Source organism: Rhea americana, unplaced genomic scaffold (genome assembly GCF_003343005.1).
Source record: "Rhea americana isolate MKP2758 unplaced genomic scaffold, rheAme1 scaffold_39, whole genome shotgun sequence".
In the NCBI taxonomy this organism is placed as follows: domain Eukaryota; kingdom Metazoa; phylum Chordata; class Aves; order Rheiformes; family Rheidae; genus Rhea; species Rhea americana.
Genome location: NW_028186523.1, coordinates 1,793,654 through 1,814,356, shown reverse-complemented (window position 1 = coordinate 1,814,356; position 20,703 = coordinate 1,793,654). Strand labels below are relative to the sequence as shown.

At 38.2% G+C, this 20,703-nt stretch overlaps 1 protein-coding gene across 1 annotated transcript in view; it reads left to right on the top strand.

Annotated features, from left to right (window-relative positions):
• CLVS1 (clavesin 1) overlaps positions 1 to 20,703 on the top strand; it is a 93,561-nt gene that overhangs the window by 16,671 nt on the left and 56,187 nt on the right. Inside the window, exon 2 of the mRNA XM_085313553.1 lies at positions 7,276 to 7,450. Within this exon, the coding sequence (XP_085169679.1) occupies positions 7,276 to 7,450 (175 nt within the window). The remainder of the gene's footprint in view (positions 1 to 7,275; positions 7,451 to 20,703) is intronic.

Below are 20,703 nucleotides of genomic sequence, written 5' to 3'. Positions count from 1 at the left end.
GAGGCAAATAGCTTAGTGTGATGCAAGAGCGGATTGTAATGCCGAGAGGGAATAAGAAAAGGCTGTATAGTCACACGGAATAGGATAAAACAACAGAAGTCATCAATCCTAATGCTCCTAACCATAAGCCATTCATGTATCAGCATTAGCAAAGAAACTTCCGCACTTTTCTTATTTCATTATTACTACAACTCTGCTTTAAGGGAACCATATCATCACTACACTGGTAGAAGCATGATAGGAGATTAAAACCTGCCTCTTGGAAACAGTCTCTGGAGCTGAGGACCATCAATCTATTCCCACACATCATCTCCTAAATTCCTGAAGGTGGAGGATGCTAACCCCAAACCACCTCGAAGGTACTAATACGGGAACACACTCTGTCTGTCTTCCCCAGGTGCCTCACAGGGGATGTTGTATTTGGGCCAGCAAGTCAAATTACTGCAGTGGCTCCGTAGCATTGATTGATAGACTGTATTCAGGGGAATAAATGCAGGATTTTTAAGAACTTCCACAGAATCATAAGCACATGGTCTGTGACTGTCACTTATTCCTCCTCAACAGAGAAAGTTACATAGTATACAAATGCAGCATTGTTCTGAGTGCTAAAAGGCCAAAAAATAGCCAGTGTGTTGCTCAGAAATATTTTGTCTCTTAAGAACTAGAACAAATCCACACCCGGAGAAATTGTCATATTGCGCTAAGATTCAGTCTCAGCCTTAACCTCCAACAGCAGATTGCAGAGCAGAGCTGCTTACTGCTTGGGAGCAGCTTCAYCCTGCACAGCCCTGAGCTCCGCCGGCAGCCCAGCCAAGCATCTGCAGTCTTTGTGTGCAAGTGCTAAGTGTGTGCTCTGAACAGGTTGCAAGAACCTTGCCTGCTTCATTTGGGACCGGGGTCCTGGAGAGCTCAGGGAGGGATTTTTGCAGCTCTCAGAGATATAACAATTTTATACTTCCTCTTGGATTGATTCCCTGCAAGATGCTGTGACATGTCCCTTGACTGAGGCAATGGGAAGAGCAGATGCCATCTCCCCATTTCCCTGTGTGGCTCTCTTTGGGGAAGCTGGCCCCACCAGAGGGACTGTGGAGCTTCACTGCCTGCACTCTTCATCCCAAAACATAGGGGCTGCAAAGATTCCTGTTTCTCAGTCAAGGCACATGCTGGGAGGGGTCCTTGCACAGTCATACTAACGTCAGGGACAAAGTAATCATTTGGTAAGTGTGCCCACAATATGAATGAGAGTATGTAGGAAGAGATTCGTAACACAGGCTTGAAAGCAGAGCATGTAATTTTGGGGCTAATGGTTGCTATGGAGTTTAACTAAAGTAGAAAGTGGTAGCAAAAAACTCATAATACTTGTATATAAAAGAACCTCAGAGAGAAACGTAACACGGTGAATATTTTTATACATTTAAGAATGCCTCTGAGAGGTGATTTTTGCATGATAAAAGAAAAAAATGATGTAATTCCCTTCTGCAGGCTGGTACATTTCTCCTTCACCAGCAAAACCTTCCAGCTCACCCAAGCTAGCCAGATATCTGTGGGTGACTGGCCTCCATTCAAGGCAGTAGATTTGTGATGTTGTTAAATATAATTTAGGTCTAATCTTAATCAACTCTACTCTTTGTACCCAGTGGATTGCTGGACTAGGTTTTCCCAGAGAGAAAATTTACCCCACTTATCTATCTAGTCTTTTTATTCTGAATCTGAAGTTACTTGGGAATTTTATTTATAGCCTCACGCAGATGCTGTGGGGAGAAACTTGCTATCTTTTCATTACAAAACAGAAGAGCTGCCTGTCTGAAGCTGACATACTGGAAAAGCCTCGGAGAGCTAAACTGGTTGTGACAGAAGAATGATTTGGAGCTAGGGCATATTAATTTAACGCAATCTGTGTTTTACCCAATTGAAGTTTTATATCCACATATTCTAATTCTACATGTAAATGAAAAAAAGCGTAATTTAGTATGGCAGGACAAAGAAAGAATTGATACCTCATGAAAAAACTCGTATTATTTTGTAAGAATTTCTCCAGCTTGTGTACTAGTGAATTATTCATATTTCTGCAGATAATGACTTGAAATAGCTTTGAATTGTTCCACAAAGAAAGTTACTCACGACTGGTCAAAATATTTGTTGTGAACGTTTGCAGTGAATGCAGCTCATTTTCTTTGTGAATCCTAGACAAGCCTTGCTAATTTCTGTGCACATCTACAGCCTTCAGAACTCAGGCAGGTGATACAAACAAGCCCTTTTCGGCACATGACTCAGCTGTGAACTCCTCTGTTCCGACTGTTCATCTTTTCTGGTGTGGGATTAGTCAAGCGAGTCACCGTGTTTATTCAAGATCCTTCATTTTGCACTTATTCTTCAAGGCTGCAGTCAGCCAGGGGTTGTCCTGACTTCTGCACAGTTCCTACAGGGCCTTTCCTCATCAAAAGAACTTGAAATGAGAAGATTGGGTATTGCAGGGTTTGGATTGACTCTTGTTTTGTTCTGATGCTAGCGAGTAGTGTAGTTATTTGTGATCCGCAGAGTTTGAATCAGACATGAAGTCCTCAAGGACTGGCTTGGCCAGTTCTTTTCAGTGGAGATAAGTTTTAAAATTCTAAAATAAATATATATGTTAAATATATATATATATATTCTAACAATACATTTGAGAAGTTAGACCTTCCTTACCAATACTTCATGAGTAGAACAGGGAGCTTAATCTGCTGGATTAAATTACTTTGTACAATTTACGAACTAGTTCTCACTGGATTCCGAGGCCTTCTTCATGGGTGACATAACTTGGCCACATGTGGAAGTGATTCAAAATTTTCCATCCTGGGTTCTCTCCTCAGCATTGCACTTCACTTAATACCGTATTGTTCAATCGTCGCCCTAAGGCTTTCCTTACAGCTTCTTGAGCTTTGATTAGCTTAAATACTTTGGAGTAACTAGAAAGTGTTTTCCTGGTTGTTCTTTCCACTTCCTTTTCTCCATTTTACTCCCAGTAGAAATGCTCCGAATCATATCCTGATGGCTTTCTTCTACACTGCTGAAAGCTGAGCATGCCTTTCTCCTCCTTGTTTTTGATTTATTATGCAGGGTGGAAAAAAAGCAAGGTATAGTCTCTTTTTTGCTTGCGTCACGCTAAATGGTATTTAGTCTGAGCCATAACGTGTCTGTGAGGAATACTATGCTGCCTTCTCTCCCTTAGGTGTTCAAACAGACTCAATGAAACCAGTTTTATTTTACTTACAGTCTTGTTAGCTTATGTGAAATATGACGTTGTAGCAAGTTCACTTTTATATTACATTTAAAAAGTGATAATTTCACCAAATTGGTATCCCAAACCAGTCTGCAACACATAAATAGACGTCTTTTATCTGTTTTTCTTTTTAACTATGCCGCTTTTTCAGTATTACAGGAGGGATGCTCTTATGGCATATTTGCTTAAAAATATTAAGCTGAGTTGCCTTTAACTCCCCAGGTAACAATAATGGTACAAATTTTGTTAGCCTAGTGTCTTGAGGGACAGTCAGAACTTTTTCGGATAGTTTGCTTGTTTTGCTTAGTACTGGTTAATCATAATGGCTTCAGCTACAAATACTTTACATTTTTACTTCTAACAATCTGAAGAATCTACTTAACTTCACTTAAATGCTTTAAAACAGAGCCTGTGCTTAAATGTTTTGTGAGAGTAATTGGAAAAACCTTTACTGATGCTATCTCCTCAGAAATATATCACTTTCTTACAACATCTCTTGTTTGACTCCTTATTCTCCAGCAGTCCCTCAGCTTTATTTTCCAGGTATCTCCTCAAAATGACTCATAGCAGAGACAGGCAAACAGATCATTTAATTTCCCTGCTATGTCTTTATCCCCTTTAATTGTTCCCATTGCACCTTGGTACTCCACTGAGCCTTTTGATTCTCTCACAGCCTGCTTGCACCTCTTATAATTAAATAATTTCTTCTTATTTATTTTTCTGTTATGCCTTTGGCTAATCTCTCCACCAAATCCCTCAGCTGAGCCGTTCTCGTTTTTGTTTTACATTATTGTTCTTTACCACTAGCTTCTGTTGGGCTAACTTCCCCTTTTCCAAGAGGTATTTGAAGAGCCTCTTTTGTGGTACCTTTCCATTCAGCCAAGGCAAATAGGCCCTTTCCTTCCCTTCTCCCTTTTGTCATTCAGGGCCATGTGCAAACCTTTTGTAACTCATTAATGGCTCACTTCAGTAGGCTCCATGCTGAATCCTTACAGCACCTTACACGTTTCCTTTTGTGCAATAGTAATTTATTTCAGGTTTTCTGTGAGGGGGTTAAACTGGAGAGAGGGAGGGGGTTGGAAAAGGAAAGGGAACATTAAGCAAAGGAACAAAAGAGATGGACTAATAGAAAGTGGTTCTGTGTTCATGCATAGAAAATGATTTGGATGCAAATCAGTCACACAGCTGAATGATTTGTCTCAAAGCCTCAAGATTAGGGAGCAGAGGGCTTCAGCCTCAAGTGGCACTCTGTCTGATTTCTAGCCGAGCCCTGCGTTCACAAAACAGTGTGCCTGCAAACAACCCACCTGGAGGACTTGGGTGCTGCTTTCATGTCTCCACACAGCTGATTTGAAAAAAGTCTTTATGTAGACTTTAATTCTTATACCATGTATTACAAACTGCGGATGTGGAGGATAGTGAGGGCATAGAAAAACTTCTGCACATAGGCAGGGGGCAGACAGATTAGTTACATACTAATAAAACTAGGTCCTATATCTCTCAGGCAAACAATTTCCACCGAAGTTGAAGGGAAATACAGACGAGTAATTGCTTGATAACCTGGAAATTTATATAGCTGCTTGAACAAAGACTGGAATTCCTAAGCACAGGAGTGCAAGAGGAAGATTTTGCTCAGTCACGTGAAATATTGCATTATGATTGGGAGTTTAAATTGATTACAGAAAATGCCTTGTATGCACCATTTCCAGGCAACATTACTGAAATCCTTATGCACCCTTTAAAAACATCAGAGGCAGCAGAATCAGGAATAAGAATTTGAACGTTTTGGTAAGGAAACCCCACAAATGAGGGATGAAAACTTTTCTGACCACAATGTGGTCATATTTTGACACTTTCAGTGATAACTAGTATTCAGTTTGTTTCAGGATTTTTTTTTTTTTTTTTTTTTAATGTGGGATTAAACTGAGCTCTGGATTGTTCCATCTTCCCTGATATAACCAGAAACCCCATCCGTGAATGATTGTACCTTTCTGTGTGGGTGTTAACCGAAGAGTGGAACAGGCTGGGAGGTATTTGAGGAGGACCCACTGCACACATCCAAGAGCTTCCACATGGCAGTTCATGGGGAAGGCTCCCCCTGTATAGGGATGCTGTGAAAAAGTAACGTGGGATACACTGAGTAGATGTCTAGGTGTGGGATACATTGGGATACACTGGGATAAGGTGGGATACATGGATGTCTAGGGGTGCAGTTGCTTTTTCCTTAGTAAAATATTAGTAATTAGAAGACGCTGCTTGAAAGTCATCACCCATTTCAGCTAGATAGAGGGTAGTAACAGTACTTCAGGTTTTCTAAAATAAATTTAAACTAAAAAAAAAAAAAGGAACATGCACTGCAAAACTGCAGTTGCCAATCTGACTGATTGTTATCCCTCTCCTTAAACTGCTCAGGAAAGTACTTGCTAAGTTTATCTGTTGAGCACAGCTTTCCCATACAACTTAGAAATGCTCGAGGTTGCCCTGTAACTGCAAATGAGGGAGGGGGAGTCTTGTACCTAGTTACAACAAAGATGATACAGTTTCAGTCCAGACTGAGACTGTTGCTGTGAAATATTTAAGCTCCATATATATTGCAAATAGCTTCTAATTATCCTTTGGAGAAGTTTCTAATGTATGCAAAAAGGCATGGATCAGAAACAGGCTTTTCAAAAAGTAGTGTCTTTAGAAGAGTGTACCTTTCCAATCAAAACTTTCCTAAAGGAAAGGGAAAGGATAAGAAACAAAATTAGCATTTACTTATACAAATCTATCACATGTTGTTGTTCAGGGGTCTTGACAGTAGAGAAGATTCTAGATTGATTATGTATAGACTTTTTCTCAGACACAATTTAAAAAAATGCTCCTATGGGCTCTGATGACTGATTTTACACTAAAGAAAACAGCATAAAAGGGTTAAATGAAAATCTCCCTTGGAGAAGATAGTGTGGACCCTACAGTAGGCAGTCTCAGTTTTGCAAAAAAACCACTTTCAGGCCTCATCAAAATATAAGAATAATACAGAGGTAAAGTAGGCTACAATACCAGTATGCTACAATTATATTTTAAAGAACTGTAAACTGTAATTTCTGAAGATTTCCGTGCTTGTTGCTCACAGAAAGAAGCTGTTGTTTGTAAATCACCTTATGGGAAGGTGAGATCAGGATGGGTCCTGGTTCAGCTCCCTCAGGTGAAGTTTGGAATAAATTTATTAATGTTGATGAACTCATGCTTTCATGGAACACATGAGAGCAAAGCAGAAGGAGGCTCTGTCTTCTCAGTTCAGACTTTCACATGAAAGAAATATTTCAATACTTTTTTCTCTGTCGCTTGCCAGCTCCTTCATGGCCTTGGAGATTTTTAATTGTTCTCCTTGAGCTGATGGAAGCCTTGTAATCAGTCTGCTGGTAGCTGCTAATTAATACAGAATTCCTATTTTGAGTGGATGCAGATATTTTCCATGTTGCATTTTACTCTCAAAAATAAGGCAGCTGCTAACCTTTATTTCACAAAAACCCTAAATCATTCCTCACACTTAAGCAGGAAGCAAGGCAACCTATTTGTAACCATACCATTTATATTAATATTATACAGATTTCTTTCCATTTTTATTTTTCCTTTTTATAATGGAATGAGAGAAAAAAGTGGTGGAGTGTATCCAGAGGAGCAGGATTGAATAGCCTGACAGCCTGAATCCATTTCATTTTCTCACAGACAAATATTCTCTGAAAGTAGCTTAACTAAAATCTGTCATAAGGAATGCCAAAAGAAGCAAAGAGATTTAATTCAGGGTTTATTTTATCCACCAGTGGACAGGACTTATCAAATCAAAGTGAGGACAGTGAGTTTTGGAGCAGGAGTGCTTTAGTGACACTTCTGAAGCAACTGTCTTTTCTAAAGAGTTCCGCTAGAACAAATGTCTCATCCCCTATATATGCCTCATCTACAGCAAAACTGAATGTGTTAAAGGGTGATGATAACTGCAAAATTTGATTTTCTGTTTTCTATTCTGGCTCTAGGAACTCCTTCATAGACATCCTTCGGGCAATCCTGTTGTCCTTGGAAGTTCTCATTGAAGATCAGGAGCTCCAGATAAATGGCTTCATCCTAATTATAGACTGGAGTAATTTCTCCTTCAAGCAAGCCTCCAAGCTTACACCCTCTATCCTCAAACTGGCCATTGAAGGGTTACAGGTAGGTGGTGGATGTCTGCCTGAACCTTTTGCTCCTGCAGCTGAGAAAATATGTCTCAGTTGGCACTGGGCTGGGTAAAAGGCTGGTGGGAAAAATAATCCAGAGCCCATTTGCATCCTATTGCAAAGTAGACTTTCAGATGTTTCTTTTTGACTGTCTTTAGCTTTCATTTCAGCTGTAAATCAGTGTAAGCAATATGTGTATTACTTACCACAGCATCAAGAAGGATGGGTAGAGATTTGAGGTTTAATCCATCAGAGTGCTCAGGGGGGATTAAAATCCAGTAACATCTGCCTTGTGAAGCACATTACCCACTTGCAAGCACATCTGTACACAGAGGGAGGGTGGCAGGAGGAGGGGCAACTGCCTCTGGAGATGGACATGTGCTGTTGTGCTGTTTGTGTGGGTGCGTTTGGGTCAGAGGGAAGTGAAGAAGGGGCAGGACGGGCTCCCAGTTGCCCTCATTCTGACTGCCTTAATTTGTCTCAGGATCCTGCTGTATTATGGCTCAGCTGTTCAGGGACTGCACTTCCACTTGGTGCTCACAGATAAATAGGAGCAAGGTAAAAGCACATATTCTTACAGGATTAGGTGGAAAATGAGGACAAGGCAACTGGTGCCTGGTGGAGAAACCTGAGGATGAGTGTAGGCTGCGGTGTTCACAGAGGACTTCAACCCCTTCCAAGCCCACCTCTACTGTTAGACCTGGGACTTTTATTTTTCGACTTGAAGTAGTCTGATATAATCTTGTTAATTGTGGATGTTTGAGAGCATCACAGGATTGATTTAGGTTGGAAGGACTTCTGGAGGTCACATGGCCCAGCCCCCCACTTGCTAAAAGCAGGGCTGACTTTAACCTTGGATCAGGGCCCCTCTCCTCAGGACCCACATATTTTATGTGGCTTCATATTTAAAAGGGGAGATTTTATAAGTGTCTGTATTTCTATTTTATTTTCAGTACTTCTCAGGTATTCTGCAGTCATAAATACCTTAGGAATAGTGTGTGTGTGTGTGTGTGTGTGTGTGTGTGTGTGTGTGTGTGTGTGCACGCGCACGTAACAATTTGTTTGGCTAATTTCGGATAACAAATTATCTGCAATTAGATCACAATTGTCTCTACTTTATTTTATTATTCCAAATTGAAGTAAAAAAAAATCTACTAGTAATTTCAGCCTACATTCCCTTGTGTGGGGAGTTTTCAGCTATTCTAACAAATTAGAAACTCAAGCTGTGCATTTAGTCCCTAGGACAATAACTTACCTTCTGCTAAGGCTACTATCGCTTCATCTGCCTTCCGCCACAGAATATCATTCTGTAGTTTAGAAAAAAAACAAACAAACCAAAAATAGAACTGCAGCCATAAGGATGAGAAAGCTAAATAAAAAACTCAATGAAATTAAATTCCAACAAAATATTCTAGTACCCCATCCAATTTTTTTGAATTCTCAGTTCTCCTGTAAGAGGCTGACCAAGCCTTAATCCCAGAGGACTGTCAGGTGGTCTGTCTCCTGCACTGGAGTGAGAGGGTATGTGCACCTCAAGGCAGCTCCAGCTTTGAACTGTGGAAAAAAAAAGCTATTCCTTTAAAACTCAATTTCTCCTACTGTGCCTCTTCTTTGAAATTCCCAGAGGAGCTTTAGCTGGAGAGAACCTCTAGATATTTGCATTCGGTGGTAACCATATGCTTCTGGAAGTATCAAAAACTTGGAAGCACCAAGACTGATCTTTTGATTGTGTCATTAACTTCCCATCCTTTGCTGGGCAATTTAAGGAGGTTGCCTTTCTTGGAGATGGGCAGGTATTTTCTTTCTTATTTAAAGTGGCATTATTGTCATTTTCTGTGCATGTTAAGCAGAAACAAAACTGTCTCTCTAAAAAATATAAATTGGGATAGTGTGTTCCAGACTTTGCTAACCACTGAAGAATTTGGCTTATGGTGAGAATTGTGGATGCTGTGCTCTGATTTGCAAGGTTTAGAAGCAAGCAAACAAGCAAGTTATAAAACACAGATTTAGCAAGTAATAGACTTTTTTTGTCTCTCGTGGTTGCTATTGAAATAGCTTCAGTAAGACTTTATTTTATTATTATTTTAAAAGAGCTGCTACCGCTTAATGTAAAAAGTATTTAAAATGTAATTGAAATGCAAGCAAGACATATATATAAGAAATGAAGAGTCGTGATATTAGTTGCTTTGGAGGTCATCAAATGTAAAACAGTCAGCTTCTACTCTCATTCGATTATGTTGTTTTAAACAGATCTAGGCTGCCTTAGCTCCTTGTTATTTCTCATAGCTATAACACTGTGCATGTGTGGATGCTCAGACAGGTAGATAATATGACTATCTCAGTTTTTTTTCTGAGAAAAGATTTGGGCCACATAAAGTACTACATAAATATAGTGATGTGTATGGAAGAAAAATAATACTCTCTCACAATTTCTGGTGGAGTTGAACCCACATGATGTTCAGATGTTGGTATCTGGACCAGGATATTTTAGCCTCTCTGTAACAGATTCCTTTTAATGCCATTGCTGGACAATCTTACCAGTCTTAGAGTTGTGAAACTCTAATCCAATTCAGTATTCAGATTATCTTTTTCTGAAATACAGAATCTCTAAGAAATAAACAATAGTGTACTTATTAATTTAAATTTATATATTTTGCATTTTTTTCTTACTTTCAAGTTGCATTATGTTCTCCATCCCAGTGAAAAATTTCAATTCATTGTCAAATCATTTATCTGCATTTATTTATTTATTTATTTATGAATAAATTGCTCCTGCAGTGCATTATCCCTAAGTGAAAAGAATATACACTACACAGTGCATATGGTAATTCACTCTGTGTTGCAGGACCACCAGTAGTGAGATCTGTAAGATTTGCCTGCAGAGATTGTTGTGTAGCTATTGTATAGGATACTCAGTTCTGAATGCTGTACAAGCCATAAATGCACAGGCAAACAAAACATCACCATTCGTTACATCACCACTTGGTCTGAAAACATATTTGGCTCCGTACTACTTTTTATTCTGTTTGGATTTCTGTATACACTACATTATACAAGCCAGTTCATTATAACTCAACAGGGCAGCTATCCTGTTTCTCAATTACCCTATTTAATGACCTAAAAGTTGCATGATGTCACTACTTTAATCAGCTGTTGTTCAGATGCTAAATAATTATTTGTACAATATGGCAACTCTAATTATACCAACAGTGCAAGGATAAATGTGTTCTTACTGCCTAAACCATCTCTGATTAATGAGCTCTACTTTTTTATCACAAGGCAATTGTTATTTAATGTTTTGAGTTCATACAATATCCTTTACTAGACCTTTCTGATCTTTTGAGTTTTAACACATTAAAGAGCAACTTGTCATGTGGATCAGCTTTTCCCCATCACGGCATTTTTCTTCCCTCTGTTCTCTTTGTCCATGAAGATATACTTCTCTCTGTATCATGTTGATCTTATAACTATCCTATGCTTTTAGACAAAATTTAAGAGTGGCTTCAATTAACCAGAGACTGATGATCTTTCAGCATTTTGTATAACATTTGAGAAGCATCAGCCACGAATGTCTAACAGCAAAACCAAGAAAACCGTGTTGCAATTGTGAAGCATGTGAAACGTGGTCGCTACAATCCTTCTTAGCATGCCTTGTGTTTCCTAATGAGTGCTATTTAAAGACTACCAGTAAATATGGGAATTAGGCCTGAACTGTAAGTGTTGCAGTGAATTTTACAGTCTGGGCATGTAGTGAAGCACAGATTTTATTTATTTATTTATTTATTCATTTATTTATTTATTTTCAACTCTGGCTAGGTTTTCCCGGGAGGATGCAGTTGATGTACCTCCAGATAGCACCTGAGTTTAGAGTGCTCCTACCCATGAGTAAAGAGAAACACTGCTTCCTTCTGCCCTACCCAGCCACAGAGCTACGTTCTCCAGTTTGTATATATGCATACGTGTATCCAGCTAGTCCTCTGAGTCAAAATGCAGAAACTTCTCCAGCAGTGACTAGAACTATCCCAAAACATGGAAAACATTCAGCTCTGATCTCAGCTATCATTTCTTTAGTGGGAAAAAAGAAAAAAAAAAAGGGGGGGGTCATGGGTTACTGAGACCCAGGTGAGTTGCTCACAGTACAAATCAGCAGGCTGGATCCAAAGGTGAGTTGAAGACCAGTTTTGCAATCCAGTGTCCCTGGTGCTATCTTTCATAAAGGCTGACCTGCCCTAAGGCTGTCTCAATGTACTGAAACAAGTAAGATGAGTAGTTATGTCCTGACCATATTCTTTCTTTTTTCTAAGACAATTCTGTAACATGAATTTGTATTAATATTTGCAAGGGTAGCAACTCTTAAAAAAGATGACAATGAAGAATAACTCAGGAGTGAACTTGAGGGTTCGATAGTGGTTGGATTCTAGTTTTGCTGTCATTGTAGTAAAAAGCAGGATGAACAGGGCGCAGGGAAAAACCAGCACCAACAAACAAGGATCTGGACTCAATTTTTCATTGCTAATAGCCTGATGGAATTTAACACCAAAAATTTCCATTAGGTAACTGAAAACTGTTAAAGCTCTTTTATTTTTAAATTATCTTAAGTTTATCATCATGTAAAGCAGTGAAAATTAGATATAGGCATTTCTAGGAGGAGAGGAAAACATAAGGAAATCAATCTTTGAATTGGCATTCTTACCTTTATCAGATGTTGTTACTGATCAATTGCTTCTTAAGAAGCTCTTAAAATAGGGAAAACTTGTATAACTTAGAAAATTATATTTTAGGTACATTTATCCAGAATAGCACTGATGTGGAGATAAGTCAAATAATTGAGGTAACAGGTATGTTTGAACATTATTGGACTTTATCTCACTTTGTAAATTGCAATGAGATACCAGAATAGGGAAAACTCAGCTTGCTTAGAACGATCTGAAGCTTTTTGACCTTTAATATAAGCTATAATTTTTAAAAGGTTACAAAAGTTTCTTTGGAAATTCTCTCCTACTGTAATTATGCAGAACTGAGAAAGCTAATGTCAGTTAAATTGTAGAAGCAAGATGACTTGTTCCTTCGTACTTGTATTATTTTCTACAGTCAAATGTTTTTCGTCTTGCTCTTTACAACAATATTATCAAAATGCAGACTGGAACATAGAACTGATAGGACTAAAGTGCAGTTCCATATCACGGCATAACATTTTGGTTTTCTACTTTTTTCCCCCCACACAATCTTTGCGAAAAGTATAAGCTTTAGGAATTGATAAAAAGTTTTCTAATGAAAGTCTTTTTTTCCAGAAAAATGCTATTTTGTCAAAATGGAAATACTTTCTTGAAATACATTAATTCCAACAAATTTAATCTGGAAAAGATAAACACTTAATATTCCATTTCATTATGACTGATAATAAGCACTTGATTTCTTTCCTATTTGTTATCAGTTCTTTCTTTTTCAAAGCTGAAATCAAGCTGAGTTTTTGGAATGGCATTTTAGATCAGCATCAGTTAGGTCGATGGGTATGACCAAATCTGACTGATAGCACAGGTCGAGGCATTAAATCTCTGTTACAGTCAAATGGGGGATCTGAACTGGACCCAGGTGCCTACATATACATGTGAGCCCTTTGCCCTGCAAGTTTGGTCTTTTCACCAGCCCAGACCTTAGAGCAAGGAATTGACTCTTTTATCTTCACTTGAACACAATTTTAATTTGAAACCCAGCAAAGGTGTGAACACTCTGGCTTACTTAGTACTGCAGCTGAACTTCTTGGGAGCCATGTGAAAGATACAGGCTAGGAGAAGTCTTGCATGGTAGGTGTCAGATTCAGTTAGGCTTTGCACACAGTTTTGGAATACGGTACTACTATTCTTGAAAGTTTAAAGTATGTGAAAATCCACGTCGTAACAAACTGAAGAGCACGCTAAAAAAGACTCATTCTAGTTCAACCTTCCTATAGAAATCTATACTGTAAAGAAAGGTCAGCCTACTACAAATGTCCTATGATGCTGCTGCATCAGGTATTTGTAACAAGTTGTATTATAAAAAGATGTAGAACTTTGTTTTATTGCATATTGAAAGAAAAACAGCTCAGGTTGTCAGTAATATAGTTAGGCAAGTAAACCCACATGTAAATATATGTATATACTGACCAGGACAATGACAAGAAAAAGTGCATTAGTACCTAGTGGAAAAAGACCCTCAAATTAGACTTTAAAATTGTTTGTCGCTGGGAGACTAAATATAGACTCAGAAACAGTTCGTTAGTTCTGCATCTTGTCAGTCTTTCAGAATCAAAATCTGAAAGACAGAAGTCAACAGATACATGAGGCCATATTCTCAGATGGTATAAACTAGATGGGGCTCTGTGCCTGTCTGCAGAATTATGTTGATTTATGGCAACTGAGAACCAGACCCTTTTCTCCTTCCCTTTAAAAGAACATGTCATCTAAGTTAAGATGTTCTATTTGTTTGTTTGTTTATTTGTTTGTTTTTTGTGCTCAGGATTTCAAAAGTTGTAAAGAATCAAGGAAATCCTTAGATTTTGAATTTTGTGCAAAAGGCTACTTATTATCTTTTCCAAGTGAGAAATTAAAGAAAACAGGATATTCTAGGCTGGGTTCGCAGAGATTAATAATTGTTTCTTTATTGAGGTCTTACCAGAAATCTTACAAGAAGGCTAATAATTTCCTCAAAATATAAATTCATTTCCTCAAAATTTTCATGCATCATAATCACAGTGCTTTTCTATGTCCAAAATGCATATGGTAGCTTCACAAACCACTCCAAAGTCCTCACTAATAACTCAAGCTGATGTTTACAGAAGCAAGATTAGTTGAATCAGACATGGTTTTACCTACCAAGAGGGAGAAATTTGGTCTCTAAAGAAAATAGAGAGCTCCTTCCAGCAAAATCATTTAACTTTCTGAAAAGAGTCAGCTCCAAGATCTAATGATGTTCTGCATCTAGAGAACTGCTACAGATTAAAATTTACTTGATACTATAATATTCAGTGGAATACTCTGCTTCCCAAACATCTGTGACAAAAAACTTCTTTGAATTAAAAATCATTATTTGCACAAATTACAGAACCTCATATTTACACAGCTATTTGGATGAACCTATTTGCAATATATGCACATAAAAACATACAAACTTTTTCGTGAAATGCAATCTTAAAAGTTTCAAAATATTTTCTGAAGTTGCTTTTTTTTCCTTAATATTAGAATATATTTCATGTTAAAGACCTTTGTTAAACATGAAGCCACAACTAATGATGAACACTTAGTATCTATTGAAACAAGGTCAGTTTGAATTATTCCAGAAATGCTCATGCTATCTGTCTCAAACAGCTGTTGTGATATGTAAAGTGAGTTAGGCTGTCAATAAGGATGCCTTTGTAATTTTAGGAGACCATAAAAGCGATTGACTTATTACATATAAAATAAAGGTAGATAAACAGACATTGCTCTCTGCAAGAGAAGGCCTATGCTCATTGTTTGCCTAACATCTCTAGGGATTTGACTAGAACAAGAAAAAAGAAAGCACAGTAGGCTTTAGACTCACATTTGTCATTGAAATTAACTGCTTAGCAGAATTGATCAGCGCATTTTCCAGTTGGAGGCTTTTTGGGTTTTGACTGGAGGTAAGTGGAATAAACCCCAATGTGGACAGTTGAAGAGGCTGGAACTGTAAAGCTGAAAGCCTTTTATTAATGACAGTTATTGCATTTTAGGGAAGGTCTCATGAAGTTAGTGATAAGAATTATACAGGAAGCAAATATACTTGCAGCTGTGGCAAACAGATAGAAAAGTTTATTGCAATAAGTCTACTTCAAACAGAAAACAGCTATTTCATACCAGCAGCTAATAAAACAGTTATAGCTGACACCAGTTATGCCCAGAACCTTCCCACCATAAGCAGCTCACATCATATTTTGAACCTTTCTTCCTCTTATAAAATGTGAATGTAGCCAAATGTACTTGCATTAACTTACCTTTATCCTTCATTCATTTTGTAGACCTTCAGGAGGGATACATCTGTACCAACTGTTATTGTGCTGCTTTTGCAGCTCTTAAAGCTTTTGCCATGTTAGTATGGAAACTGAGTGAAGGCTTCTTGAAAGCAGTGCTTACCACAGGCATCCTTTCATTATATAGGGGTAGAGAGAGAGTGCAGTGGTTATCACACCTGCTTTATGTGCTGAAGGTCCTGGGTTCAAGCCCCAGTGGAACCAGCACCACGAAATCTTTGGGAGGTTGGATTAGATGATCTCCAGAGGTCCCTTCCAAACTTAATGATCCTGTGGTCTTGGCAGAAATATGAGAACTGTTCAAAGCAGTTATGTTGCTTTTTGGGGGGAAAAAATAAAAGGGGCTGCAGATACAAGGCTGGGCCGGAGCTGAGGTTTAGAAGTGACATTTCAGTGAGAGATAAGTGCACAACTGAGGTGGAATAGGTATTGTTTTGCTAGAGATGTGGGGTGATGGTAAGTGTCTGCATGGGCTGGGGAGATGGTGGGAACAAGGAAGTCAGAGCAAGAGTAGTAGTGATGATAGGACTGGAGTGATGACCTGTGGAGTGGAATGTCCTTGAAAGGAATGGTTGATAAACAGACTTTGCTCTTTGTTGGAGAGGATTCACACTGGATCCTCACACACGCCAGGACTGAGACCCATGTCCCCAGGAGAACAGCTATGGCTGTGTAAGACTGGCTCCCCTCAACACAGTCTGGTGGAAAGCTGGTGACAAAGAGCTGAAGGCAGTAGTGGTTTAAATTTCCGCAGCTGTTTACTCAGCCCAGAAAGGCAATGATTTGGGGCAGCATTTGCTGATGTATTGTTTAATTCCTGTTTTGCAACTTTCTACCACACACATTTTCTGTTAATGCCTAGTTTTTTTATCAGTGTTCCTCTTAAACAAAACCTGTAAAGTCGTGAATATTAGCTTTGCAGTATGGTCAAGAGGAACTACAATGTTTTCCATCGGCATGAACTGGAGTCCTAACTCCAGCGATGTGAATGGGACTTTTGGTTTGATGGATGCCATGATTCCACCCCTATTATAGCTTGGCAGGAAGTGATTTTCCATTCCAAAAGAGTTTTTTAGGCTTGGAGGAGAAGATCCTCAATATTCTATCATTTTCTGAGAAATTTTCCACACCAATTAGAATGTTTTGTCTAGTGATCTCGAAGCATTCAGTTTCACTTTCAAATATTTTAAGTTTCTTCTTAACTTTATAGAGCTTAGCATTTGAAATAAATGTCCATGAATAGCAGGGGTTCCTTAATTCGAAGATGTCAAACTGAAACATCTCAGACATTGACATCTTCCAAGAAAAGACAAAAATGTAGAGTGAAAAATTCAATGAAACTCAACATATCTTTATTCCCTCCCTGCACCAAGTTTTATTTTGACAAATTAGCATTTTCTGGGGAAAAAACATTTCAGTGGAAATTCCTTCAGTAGTTGTACTGCCCTGTATTTCGAACTTTCCTGCAGGTCTTTCAGATTCTCTCTCGTGTCCTTTTCTGTTACAGGTATATTAGATCATTTAATTTGCATTCTACTTTTCAGTCCAAGCACACTCCCACTATTTAAAACTGTTTGCACTGGCACCAGTTTAAAACATGGCAAAAGTGCAATAAAAATCATTTCCATTTTCAGGGGAGGGTTTTTGACCAATTCGAATTTACATTCAATGAAAATACAGCTGAGAGAAAATATAGCTGTCTAGCACAATTACAATACAGAGATTCTTCAAATAACTGATACATTGAGGATGCCATCAAACTGACAGTTTTTCAGAAGAAAGGCAGATGCATGAATGTATGTGAGAGGATCAAGATTGTTTATTGCCATTTAAAGATTACAGGGGATAACAGTAGAACTTTTAATGAACTGAAATTAGAATTAAAGCTTGCCTAGGCTTGAAGCTTGCCTAGAATAATATATGTCCTATTATTCTGTTTTCCAAGAGAAATTAGAAGCAGATCTGAATGGGTGAAAGTGTGCTCAGTACTAGTTGTACTTAGTGCCTGGGAGAGATGGTTGCTTGCGAGTTAGTGGGAGTACTCACGTGCACGGACACACAGGCGGCAGCTACAAAGGGCCCACTGTAACTTCCAAGTGAAGTTTCATAAACAGTCCCCATAACAATCCTAACTTTATTTGCTTTGTTAACAAACATAGCCTGAATTCAGGAGTCTCACTGCTAATAACATCTCCATGTAATACAGGTAGCATTTACCTTCTTGTGATGATTTTCTCTTTTAAGATCATTTCTCGAGCTCCTTGTTTAATTGTGAGGAAAGCTGTAGGGGGACACTTACAAAGAGATGAGGATTCCTGAGTCTGTACTCTAACTAAATTAACAAATTAGTACAGATAACGATTTGGAGTTAATTAATCAGYGTGAGTAGGCTTTTTGATAACACTGGATAAAACATCTCCTATCCTCCTCCTTCTCTTTCTCTGAAAGAAGTTAATCATTTTACTATGAAAAAAAAAGAAAGAAATTCCATATTTTCAGACAAATTCTAAACACTTTTCTTTGAAAATAAAACGTTTGCACTAAAAGTCAATGAGTCAACACCTCAAATCCCCATTTTCTGTTGTGAGCCTCTCTGGTTAAGCTGAGCCCGCCACCACCGCAGCATAGAGACCATCTGTAGCTGTTCGGCATCATGAGTCAAGGAGCCACTTGGACAACTGAACWGACAAAGGACTAAGGAAGCTGAAAACAGCCAAACTGCTGTTCTGATGATATACTGCAGCAGAATTTCTGCAATTACGCTTTCTGTGAGAAATTTTCTGGAAGTCATGCTTTAGTTAAGCAGTTTGGCCTGAAGAGCAATCTTTTGCTGAAACTGAGAGAAATTCAATTTCTTTGTAAGATTCTAGCTTATTCTATGCCTTTATAAGGCATAACCCCAAATATTTCTACACATTCCCTATCATGGAAATGTGGGTTAGAAGGGTCTTGTGGTCATATAGCATGAATTTCTACTCAAAGTAGAATTGCTGCTAATATTAGATCAGGTCAGCCATGACCATTGAATCAGCTAGTCATTATCTAGTTTTTTCTATTTCCCTTCCTCTCTATTTTTTCTCTGCTTTTGATATTGCTTTTTCATCTAAATATTAAAAATAAATAAACTATGAGGAAAAGCAAGAGTGCAAGGTGTGCACATTGTGGAGTGGAGCCCACACGGCTAAGTGTTAGGTATTCAAATACACAAATTATATTTAACTATTTGAGAAATTTCAGCCCTCCAATTTATTCCACATGCCTGAGTGAATGTTAATGGGGTCACACAGCTCTTTGAACTGCTACTGACAGAACAATAAAGAGTTCCTGTGGTTTTCAAGAAACAGCACAGTATAATTTTGCTTGCTTTGCAAGGGTGTTTCTTAATGATATCATTATACCCTCTAAACTCCTTGTCCATTTTCAGAAACGCACAACACTTCAAATGAAAAGTTACTTTCTCTTCTCCCTGGCAGAATGGAATCTCAATTATAATTTATAATGTGTTACTTGGTGAATATTCTTCTCCCATGCCTCTGAGATGTGCCAGCTATGGTATTTTAATGAAGAACCCCTGTTTTACAGCTTTTCTTCTCTGAAACTGGAACAACAATGTGTAAAGGGCTAAGCTTCTTATCCAGTTTGCTGAGTAAGCAAGGCAAATGAATTGCTTTTGAACTATCTTAAAAGGTAGTATAAAATAACTTAGATTTGTCTCTGATCAGACATTACGTATGTCTCAACAGTATTGCTGGACATCAAATACATAACCTTACTAGCAAGTTCCTACCATCTGTGATAAAATTCATTCAAATGCTTCATGTATTTTACTTTGACTGTTTGCACCATCACAGGCTTGTTTGTTTTGCAAAGATATTCTAAGTAAATTAGTTCACTCAGACATGGTTGTTAAGCTAACAAAATAAGTAGAGGCTGTAGTTAACTTAAGTAAATTTATTCAGTACCTGATTCTGAAGATTGCCCAGCTTTGTGTGTATATAGAAAAAAACAATTTAAAAACTTTTGTAGTGGCATAATCTTTTTCTTCAAGGCTAATGCAGAAAGTAGATCTGGAAGGTACCAGGTTTAGACCACAAGAAAAAAATTAGGAAGTTGCCTTGTTTTCTTACAGGATATTGTACAAATGACTCCTCTTTGATGGTTTCTTTTTTTTTTTATTAGGTTGTTAGGGAATATTGTGTAGTACAAATACTGTAATATTTTCAGAATACAGTTGCAAAAAATTGCTTTTAACAGTAACAGAATGCTTTGTTCAACATATGCATAGCTGAAAACAAATACCCAATTTGAATGTACTTGCACATAGTTGCTGGCTGAAGTTTTCCCTCAGCATCTGTATCTCAGATATTGGCTCTTCACAAATGACACCTGGACAAGTCACAAAGTATCCATGCTGCTGGCATGAGCAGGGACAGGTGACCATGAATTTCAGCATAGTGAATCCTCAAAGACAGCACCAGCATTACTAACGTGACTGTGGTAACCAAAGGCAAAAATCATGTCTCTCTCCTTTTATATATTTGGGATGTTGTGTCGGAGCCCAGAGAACAGCTTCATGCTCCCCTCTACGGACCTGGAGGCTATGTTTTCAAAGCACAGCTCTTTTAATCTGTGCTAGCTGGCATGCTAAAAGAAACCACAGAATAATTTTTGGCAAGAACATTTCACTAAAGATGCAACATCTGGTGATTTGTATGTACCCTGCATTCTTTTGAGAAACCTGTCCTCTTCTGTAGAGATAGCCTTGAAAGATGTGACACTGGTAAGACTTTGAACCCTTCTGTTTTGAGATGAATTTCTCTACCATTCTACTGTTCTGGCATGTGAAGCAGATCTTGCATCCTTTAAACATTTTGATATACTRCTTGTGCATGCTAAATGCAACAAAGTAGAGACTTTAAAATGATTTCTCTCTTTCTTTTTATCTCCCTTTCTGCTCCTTCAGTCATGAGCTTGCTTTCCTCCTCATTTCTCCACTTGCTAATGCACAGCAGAGCTTCACAAGCTAAAGTGTTGTTATACTGCCATGAAGGAAGGTTTTATGAAGCGGAACAGCTAGTGCTATATCTTTTTTTTTCTTTTTTGTTTTGTTCAGCATCAGAATTATGTAAATGTGCTTAGCAGCAACACATCAAACACTGATAAGCTTCCTGTCAGGGGGTAGTACTAGAAGGAAATTTGCAGTAGTTTGCTTTGTTAAATACATC